Source organism: Engystomops pustulosus, chromosome 2 (genome assembly GCF_040894005.1).
Source record: "Engystomops pustulosus chromosome 2, aEngPut4.maternal, whole genome shotgun sequence".
Classification (NCBI taxonomy): domain Eukaryota; kingdom Metazoa; phylum Chordata; class Amphibia; order Anura; family Leptodactylidae; genus Engystomops; species Engystomops pustulosus.
The window spans coordinates 1,423,631-1,433,966 of NC_092412.1; the positions used below are offsets into that span (position 1 = coordinate 1,423,631).

The 10,336-nt window shown below is 48.2% G+C and overlaps 1 protein-coding gene across 1 annotated transcript; it reads right to left on the bottom strand.

The window, feature by feature from the left end:
• Nucleotides 1-439: 439 nt before the first annotated feature.
• LOC140119999 (olfactory receptor 56A4-like) lies at nt 440-7,615 on the bottom strand. The gene is made up of 2 exons (XM_072139420.1): nt 7,483-7,615; nt 440-1,404 (listed from the first exon to the last, which is right to left on the bottom strand). The coding sequence occupies exons 1-2, from the start codon at nt 7,613-7,615 to the stop codon at nt 440-442; spliced, it is 1,098 nt and encodes a 365-aa protein (XP_071995521.1).
• Between the last annotated feature and the right edge of the window lie 2,721 nt (nt 7,616-10,336).

The following is a 10,336-nucleotide window of genomic DNA, read 5'->3' on the forward strand; positions in this document are numbered from 1 at the left end:
GTTCCAGACCCCAATTTAAGATGTTGTTTTGTTCCCTCTTAACATTGAAGAACACACGGGGGGGGGGGGGGTATTTATCAGAACTTGTTCTACAGATTTCAAGCCCTGGAATAGTCGCAATTCCTGGCGCACCTTCCCCTCTTTTGCCAACTATATACCAAGTGTGAGTGGAGGGGTATGGAGGAGGCTGTGGTAGAAACTGGTGTTTCATTATGTACCAGGGTATGAAACCCCCCACCACGGCTGTAAGGTCAGCTCCAAACGCATCTCCCACGACCATTACCATGGTAGACACAGTGAGCGCGGCTTCCTCTGCCGGATACTTTGTAACTCTACGACCAGTTATTTCTTTGGAATAAATATGAATAGAACTTAGAAAAATCAATGTTCACGAGTTTTGCCGCCTCCTCCACATCTTTCCCTGTGAGAGTACAAGACCTCATGGATGCACTTTCATCTTTCCTAGCATTCTCTGGATACCATGGCGGATCTCCTTGGTCAGGATGCCGTACACCACTGGGTTCAGAGCTGGGGACAGGAGATGATGAAGAAGGGACAGAATAACGTGTACGGGGCGAGGGATCTCCTTGAGCGCTCGGTTAGACACCATTGTGGTGGCGATGGTGATGTAGAACATGCAGATGACTATGAGGTGGGATCCACATGTTCGGAAAGCCTTGGAGGCAGCGCTGAAGGAACGAGCCACCACCACCGTCCGTAGGATGACTGAGTATGAGATGATGATGAGCAGGATGTCGCTGCCACCAACCACAATGAAGGTCACCAGGCCGTAGACGCTGCTGGAGGTATTATCGCTGCAGGACAGTTTCTCTACAGACATGTTTTCGCAGAAGCAATGAAGGATTTCTCGGTTGGAGCAGTAATCCAGATGCAGGGCCAGTAGAGGCATGGGCAAGGCCACGGCCGTGTTTCTGACCACGATGAACACACAAGCTTTGGCCAGAAATTTTTTGGTGATGATGGAAGGGTAATGGAGAGGATCACAAACAGCCACATAGCGGTCATAAGCCATGACCAGGAATATGGAGGATTCGGAGGCTGAGAACATGATAGTGAAGAACATCTGGCTGAAACAAGCCTTGGCGGTCACTGTCGTGGAGCCGGTCCACAGCATAAACAGAATTTTGGGGACAGCGACTGAGCTGAGGCAGATATCCACCACCGAGAGCATTGCCAGGAAGTAGTACATAGGATGATGGAGCCTCGGCTCAATGACAACCACCACAAACATCACCACATTGGAGATGAGGGCAACCAAAAGGAAGAACAGGAGAAGTCCGGAGATGTCCCAGCTGTGGATTTCAGGGAAACAGATGAAGGTGAACTCCAGGGCGGTGATATTGGAGCCATTAGTGTTTGTGATATTACCCAGCAAGGCGTCACCTGCAAGAGGTCATATCATGATTAATCTCAATGCTTTGAGGTTCTGAGGAACACAAATGATGAGTATTTTCATGGGTCATGTCAGTACCATTATACGTCACCCTGGTGTTTTCTACGTGCTCCCAGAATCTGGACCTCAGGACCCCTGGTGGGCTGGAGGTGCTGCTTAGAGTGCAGAAAGTGTAAAACCTTGTAAGGAGTAGACAACACAACTCTGAGAATGTCCTGAAGTGACCCTCAGCCAAAGCCACAATCTTACAAAATTCTTACAAAATTCAAAAATATTGCTTTAACGTTCTGACTATTGGGGCACATTTACTAGGAGCAGTGCAGTGTGTACTATGTGCAGTGTGTACTATGTGCAGTGTGTACTATGTGCAGGGGGTGTACTATGTGCAGTGTGTACTATGTGCAGTGTGTACTATGTGCAGGGGGTGTACTATGTGCAGGGGGTGTACTATGTGCAGTGTGTACTATGTGCAGGGTGTACTATGTGCAGGGGGTGTACTATGTGCAGTGTGTACTATGTGCAGTGTGTACTATGTGCAGTGTCCTGTGTACTATGTGCAGTATCCTGTGTACTAAGTGCAGTGTGTGTACTATGTGCAGTGTCCTGTGTACTATGTGCAGTGTGTGTACTATGTGCAGTGTGTACTAGGTGCAGTGTGTACTATGTGCAGGGTCCTGTGTAGTGCGCAGTGTGAACTATGTGCAGTGTGTACTATGCGTATTCTGTACTATATGCGGTGTAGTGTGCAGTGTACTATGTGCTGGGTGTACTATGTGCAGGGTGTGTGTACTATGTGCAGGGTGTGTACTATGTGCAGGGTGTGTACCATGTGCAAGGTGTGTACAATGTGCAGTGTGTACTATGTGTAGGGGGTGTAGTATGTGCAGGGGTTGTGTACTGTGTGCAGTGTGTGCTATGTGCAGGGTGTGTGTACTATGTGCTGGGTATACTATGTGCAGGGTGTGTGTACTATGTGCAGGGTGTGTACTATGCGCAGTGTGTACTATGTGCAGTGTGTACTATGTGCAGTGTCCCGTGTGCTATGTGCAGGGGGTATACTATGTGCAGGGTGTACTATGTGCAGGGACCTGTGTGCTATGTGCAGGGTGTGTACTATGTGCAGGGTGTGTACTATGTGCAGTGTGTACTATGTGAAGGGGGTGTAGTATGTGCAGGGGTTGTGTACTATGTGCAGTGTGTGTTTACTATGTGTAGGGTGCAGACTATGTGCAGCGGTTGTACTATGTGCAGGGGTTGTACTATGTGCAGGGGTTGTACTATGTGAAGGGGGTGTACTATGTGCAGGGGGTGTACTATGTGCAGTGTGTGTACTGTGTGCAGGGTGTACTATGTGCAGTGTGTACTATGTGTGGTGTAGTGTGCAGTGTACTATGTGCTGGGTGTACTATGTGCAGGGTGTGTGTACTATGTGCAGGCGGTGTACTATGTGCAGGCGGTGTACTATGTGCAGGGGGTGTACTATGTGCAGGGGGTGTACTATGTGCAGTGTGTACTATGTGCAGTGTCCTGTGTAGTGAGCAGTGTGTACTATGTGTAGGGTGTATTATGTGCAGTGTGTACTATGTGCAGGGGGTGTACTATGTGCAGGGGGTGTACTATGTGCAGTGTCCTGTGTAGTGAGCAGTGTGTACTATGTGCAGGGTGTATTACGTGCAGGGTGTATTACGTGCAGTGTGTGTACTATGGGCAGGGGGTGTACTATGTGCAGGGGGTGTACTATGTGCAGGGGGTGTACTATGTGCAGGGGGTGTACTATGTGCGGTGTCCTGTGTAGTGTGTACTATGTGCAAGGGGTGTACTATGTGCAGTGTCCTGTGTTGTGTGCAGTGTGTACTATGTGCAGTGTGTACTATTTGCAGGGGGTGTACTATGTGCGGTGTCCTGTGTAGTGTGTACTAGGTGCAGTGTGTACTATGTGTAGGGGGTGTATTATGTGCAGTGTCCTGTGTTGTGTGCAGTGTGTACTATGTGCAGTGTGTACTATGTGCAGTTTGTACTATGGGCAAGGTGTGTGTACTATGTGCAGGGGTTGTACTATGTGTAGTGTACACTATGTGCAGTGTCCTGTGTTGTGTGCAGTGTGTACTATGCTCAGGGTCCTGTGTACTATGTGCAGTGTCCTGTGTACTATGTGCAGTGTATACTATGTGCAGGGGGTGTGTACTATGTGCAGGGGGTATACTATGTGCAGGGGGTATACTATGTGCAGGGGGTGTACTATGTGCAGGGGGTGTACTATGTGCAGGGGGTGTATTATGTGCAGGGGGTGTGTACTATGTGCAGTGTCCTGTGTACTATGTGCAGTGTCCTGTGTACTATGTGCAGTGTGTGTACTATGTGTAGGGGGTGTACTATGTGCTGGGTGTGTATTAGGTACAGGGTGTGTACTATATGCAGTGTGTACTATGTGCAGGGGGTGTACTATGTGCAGGGGGTGTACTATGTGCTGGGTGTGTATTAGGTACAGGGTGTGTACTATATGCAGTGTGTACTATGTGCGGTTTCTTGTGTACTATGTGCTGTTGTGCTGTGTCCTGTCTAGTGGGCAGCTGGCGCCAGATTCATGATTTCTGGTGCATGTTCTGCACTGCTTGGACAGAGGACACCACCCTGGAGCACGTTGCGACGCCCCCCCCCCCTCTTTTGTGCAGATACTTGTGTCGTATGAAGAATAGAGCAGTCGCGGCACAAAACGGTCACGTGTGACACAAATGTGGTGGAGACAAGACCAACAGAAAAGTGGCGCAGGGACCTTAGTAAATGTCGGCCATTGTGTACTGAGCGCCGAGTGGGAGGAAAACGCAAGGAAAAACAGAAAAGAGGTGAAGACATTGTACATCCATCTGTGGACCTATATATATATATATATATATATATATATATATATATATATATATATGATCCAGAGCCACACGGTTCTCCATGACAACAGCCGCCACAACAGGAAGCGTCGTCACCGGGATTTCTCTGCGTCTACGTAGAGCGAGGACCGCGCCGCGTCTGCTAATCACATGGTCAATAATCATGAAGAATAATATTGTCTCATCAACTTCCACTGATAACAAGTCTATATATAGAGAGCGGCGTCCGGACGCAGAAACTTATCTTATGTAAACGGTTTGTGAAGGCGCGGCCCTGCTGCAGCACGGGAGAACACAGGGAATGTATAGAAGAACTAGTGGACGCTGCAGCATGGGAGGACACAGGGAATGTATAGAAGAACTAGTGGACGCTGCAGCATGGGAGGACACAGGGAATGTATAGAAGAACTAGTGGACGCTGCAGCATGGGAGGACACAGGGAATGTATAGAAGAACTAGTGGACGCTGCAGTACGGGAGGGCACAGGGAATGTATAGAAGAACTAGTGGACGCTGCAGCACGGGAGGACACAGGGAATGCATAGAAGAACTAGTGGACGCTGCAGCATGGGAGGACACAGGGAATGTATAGAAGAACTAGTGGATGCTGCAGCATGGGAGGACACAGGGAATGCATAGAAGAACTAGTGGATGCTGCAGAGGGAAGGACACAGGGAATGCATAGAATAACTACTGGATGCTGCAGCACGGGAGGACACAGGCAATGTATAGAAGAAGTAGTGGACGCTGCAGCAAGGGAGGACACAGGGAATGCATAGAAGAAGTAGTGGACGCTGCAGCACAGGAGGACACAGGGAATGTATAGAAGAACTAGTGGACGCTGCAGTACGGGAGGGCACAGGGAATGTATAGAAGAACTAGTGGATGCTGCAGCACGAGAGGACACGGAATGTATAGAAGAACTAGTGGACGCTGAAGCATGGGAGGACACAGGGAATGCATAGAAGAAGTAGTGGATGCTGCAGCATGGGAGGACACAGGGAATGTATAGAAGAACTAGTGGATGCTGCAGAGGGAAGGACACAGGGAATGTATAGAAGAACTAGTGGACGCTGCAGCATGGGAGGACACAGGGAATGTATAGAAGAACTAGTGGACGCTGCAGCATGGGAGGACACAGGGAATGTATAAAAGAACTAGTGGATGCTGCAACATGGGAGGACACAGGGAATGTATAGAAGAACTAGTGGATGCTGCAGCATGGGAGGACACAGGGAATGTATAGAAGAACTAGTGGATGCTTCAGAGGGAAGGACACAGGCAATGCATAGAAGAAGTAGTGGATACAGCAGCACGGGAGGACAAAGGGAATGCATAGAAAAAGTAGTGGACGCTGCAGCACGAGAGGACACAGGGAATGTATAGAAGAACTAGTGGACACTGCAGTATGGGAGGGCACAGGGAATGTATAGAAGAACTAGTGGATGCTGCAGCATGGGAGGACACAGGGAATGCATAGAAGAACTAGTGGACGCTGCAGCATGGGAGGACACAGGGAATGTATAGAAGAACTAGTGGACGCTGCAGCATGGGAGGACACAGGGAATGTATAGAAGAACTAGTGGACGCTGCAGCATGGGAGGACACAGGGAATGTATAGAAGAACTAGTGGACGCTGCAGTACGGGAGGGCACAGGGAATGTATAGAAGAACTAGTGGATGCTGCAGCACGGGAGGACACAGGGAATGCATAGAAGAACTAGTGGACGCTGCAGCATGGGAGGACACAGGGAATGTATAGAAGAACTAGTGGATGCTGCAGCATGGGAGGACACAGGGAATGCATAGAAGAACTAGTGGATGCTGCAGAGGGAAGGACACAGGGAATGCATAGAATAACTACTGGATGCTGCAGCACGGGAGGACACAGGCAATGTATAGAAGAAGTAGTGGACGCTGCAGCAAGGGAGGACACAGGGAATGCATAGAAGAAGTAGTGGACGCTGCAGCACAGGAGGACACAGGGAATGTATAGAAGAACTAGTGGACGCTGCAGTACGGGAGGGCACAGGGAATGTATAGAAGAACTAGTGGATGCTGCAGCACGAGAGGACACGGAATGTATAGAAGAACTAGTGGACGCTGAAGCATGGGAGGACACAGGGAATGCATAGAAGAAGTAGTGGATGCTGCAGCATGGGAGGACACAGGGAATGTATAGAAGAACTAGTGGATGCTGCAGAGGGAAGGACACAGGGAATGTATAGAAGAACTAGTGGACGCTGCAGCATGGGAGGACACAGGGAATGTATAGAAGAACTAGTGGACGCTGCAGCATGGGAGGACACAGGGAATGTATAAAAGAACTAGTGGATGCTGCAACATGGGAGGACACAGGGAATGTATAGAAGAACTAGTGGATGCTGCAGCATGGGAGGACACAGGGAATGTATAGAAGAACTAGTGGATGCTTCAGAGGGAAGGACACAGGCAATGCATAGAAGAAGTAGTGGATACAGCAGCACGGGAGGACAAAGGGAATGCATAGAAAAAGTAGTGGACGCTGCAGCACGAGAGGACACAGGGAATGTATAGAAGAACTAGTGGACACTGCAGTATGGGAGGGCACAGGGAATGTATAGAAGAACTAGTGGATGCTGCAGCATGGGAGGACACAGGGAATGCATAGAAGAACTAGTGGACGCTGCAGCATGGGAGGACACAGGGAATGTATAGAAGAACTAGTGGACGCTGCAGCATGGGAGGACACAGGGAATGTATAGAAGAACTAGTGGACGCTGCAGCATGGGAGGACACAGGGAATGTATAAAAGAACTAGTGGATGCTGCAACATGGGAGGACACAGGGAATGTATAGAAGAACTAGTGGATGCTGCAGCATGGGAGGACACAGGGAATGTATAGAAGAACTAGTGGATGCTTCAGAGGGAAGGACACAGGCAATGCATAGAAGAAGTAGTGGATACAGCAGCACGGGAGGACAAAGGGAATGCATAGAAAAAGTAGTGGACGCTGCAGCACGAGAGGACACAGGGAATGTATAGAAGAACTAGTGGACACTGCAGTACGGGAGGATACAGAGAATGTATAGAAGAACTAGTGGACACTGCAGCACAGGAGAACTCACACGGCTAAATTCAGAAACTAAAACAATCTCCCCAAAATATTCCCTAGCCCCTCTCACACCCTATGGATTCATTAGATACGGTCCCCCTGAATTCCATATGTCCAGTCTTCTGTGGACCCCCCCAGCAGCCCTCGGCCCCGACACTTGCCCAGGTATTCCCAGTGCTGGCCCCGGCCCAGTTCATTATCACTCCTATCCATGGGGCCCTCCATACTCGTTTCTCCACTATAGGACCTTCCATACTCCTTCCTCCTCTATAGGACATTCCACACAAATTCCTTCTCCATAGGACCTTCCATTCTCAATCCTCCTATATAGGACCCTCCATACCAATTCCTTTACTATAGGACCTTCCATAGTCTTTCCTCCTCTATAGGACCTTCCATACTTGTTCCTTCTCTATAGGACCTTCCATAGGACCATCATTACTTGATCCTCCTTCTTAGGAGCCTCCTTCCTCATCTATAGGACCTTCCATAGTCATTCCTCATTATTGGAGCCTCCATACTAATCCCTCTTTTTGGGACCCTCAATACACACATCTATCCATAGATTTCTCTTTATTGGATTCTCCATCCAGATTCCTCTATTATACTGTACAATACTCTTTCCTCCTCCTATGGTCATACTCTATCCACAGGACGTATACTTTCCATACACCTTCTATAGGAGCACACATACACATCCAGAGGAGGAGCTGTTATAACCATGCAGGACCCTTCATGGACCCACAGTTCAGTCTATGATCCCCAAGATCATCTCCTGGAGGCCAAATCTCTCCAAAGAGAAAACTCCAGAATAGAGGAACAACGGTTGTGAATGACGACAAGTAGAAGGATGATCGACGCTCTGTGACTGCGTACGTGGAGAAGTTTGGGTAGTAGGATGCAAAAGCCTCATCAGAACACAAGGTAGTGGTAATATCATCATCATCTGCCCCCATAGAAGAAGACCGCGGGGTAGACAATGTGCAGATGGATTGTCAGCTCTTAGGGTTAATCCTCAGGTGTATGGCTGGGATCTCACTCACCCATAGCTGCAGATCTTCTTCCTCTTGGTGATGGCTGAGATGTGGATTAGTGTCTGACTCTCAGCTCATTAGCAGGTGGGGGCCGGACAGAGGAGAAGATGAGGAGATCACAGGCTGGAGGAGGTGATCAGGTCCAACGCGTCACATCTGGGGTTCATAGACTGACCTCTGACCCCCCAGACTAGACCTGATTTATAATTTATCTGAATTATTTCCTGATGACTGTACATGCAATGTATAACTCCCATCATCCCTGATCATAGGAGCTCACACTATAATCTCTCATCGTCATGAGGCTCCTGTATCTTCTGAATCTGCTCTTTACAGGGAGAATTGAGCGGCGGATCCTTCATGTGATTTGTTTCTCCATCAATTCCAATGATTAATGATGAACGGACCCCAAGTGTATTGCCGGATTGGCTGCCGAACAGTCCCTATCAACTAGCCATGTCCATGATTGTCCATGCTGTCCCTCTAGCCAAGCAATGGCTAAATGTTAGGGGCTGTAATTTGCCGGATTGGCTGCTCGGCAACATGTCTGGGTAGGGAAGAACGCGCCCAAAATGCTGAATTCGCACCTACACTTTAAATCTGCTCATCTCTACTCAAGGTCATTGGAGGGGTTTAACTTCAGGAACCATAAGAGCCATAATCAAAAGAGCAAGGTGCTTATTGCATCGACATCTAATAAACTAAAGAGAAATGGGAGTTTGGAATCAGCAGTTCTAAAATACCCAGACTAAGGTGAAAAACTCAGGGAACCACAAACAATTCTAGTATATAGTACCAATGAAGATAAATAGGACCACAGTGTACTCTAACCAGTAATACTCATAACCACTTTCAAATTTTAATATGTAATACAGACTTTAATAATCAATATGGCCATCCAAAAAACATTAAAAACATAGAATAAAATCCACAAAAACAAGAGCGTGGCGATAGTCAACAATAACCAAATACATAACGAGCATTTACCAAATGCACATGAATAGGTAAAGATACAGTGTACTCAATTTTGGTTGTAATCCAGCACATTACCCACCCGGGTGTTGCATAATACCAAAATTGCCAGCCTGTAGGTAATGACCACCGCCACAGCACCCCGACGCACGTTTCGCCGTCGCTTCCTCCAGGGGGTGTGCTGTGGAGCGGCAGCTGCCCGGCATATAAACCCCACATTGAGGGTCAGATGTGAACATGGGGCCAATGGGGTTATGACATACCTGATTGAAATATGGACGGCAGGTGTATCTGTTAGCGCATCGCCGCGGTCAGCACGCGCCCAGACGGAGGAGGGACCGGGTTCCGGAAGACGCTGCACGCGCACATATGCGCGTCACCGTGAACCAGAAGTCCGGCGCCGCCTCCGAACTAGGCGCATGCGCCGGAGCGATGCGCACCACCTCGCCATCTTAGGTGTGGGCAGAGTGTGGGAAGGTCCGAAAATTAGTGGACAGATGTACAGATAAGTACAGGTAAGTATCAGAGGCAGGACACAATACATGCACTAGATCAAGAATAGAAATAGATTGGTTATCCCTTGGCCTGAAACAGCGTAGCCTAAAAATAAGGATGCAAAAATGATCAAACTATACATGATTATACAATGAAAACGTGAAGAATTATATGAATGGAAAGGTATGAGAAAGTACTATAGTGCCTAAAATCTATATTGATTAGAAATATAAAGTGCACTAGTGTCAATGCTTCAAAGTGCATTCAAGAATAAAAGGTCTGTATGTGGAGACTAAAAGTAGTCCCGTGCAATGCAGCTACACAAGGGGTAAAAGTGCTGAGTGCAAAAAGTGCAAAAGGTGCCTGAGAATGTGCACTATAAATGGGCTTACATGTGTCCTCACCTCGTGTCTCCATCTACCCTCCATATAGATTGTGTGTGAAG

What these genes read in the sequence shown, in the direction of transcription:
- LOC140119999 (XM_072139420.1), bottom strand. Translation starts at nt 7,615, where the DNA reads ATGGAGGGCCCCATGGATAGGAGTGATAATGAACTGGGCCGGGGCCAG. An exon ending in ATATGGAATTCAGGGGGACC is followed by an intron (nt 1,405 to 7,482) that starts GTATCTAATGAA and finishes GACCTCTTGCAG; the next exon opens with GTGACGCCTTGCTGGGTAAT.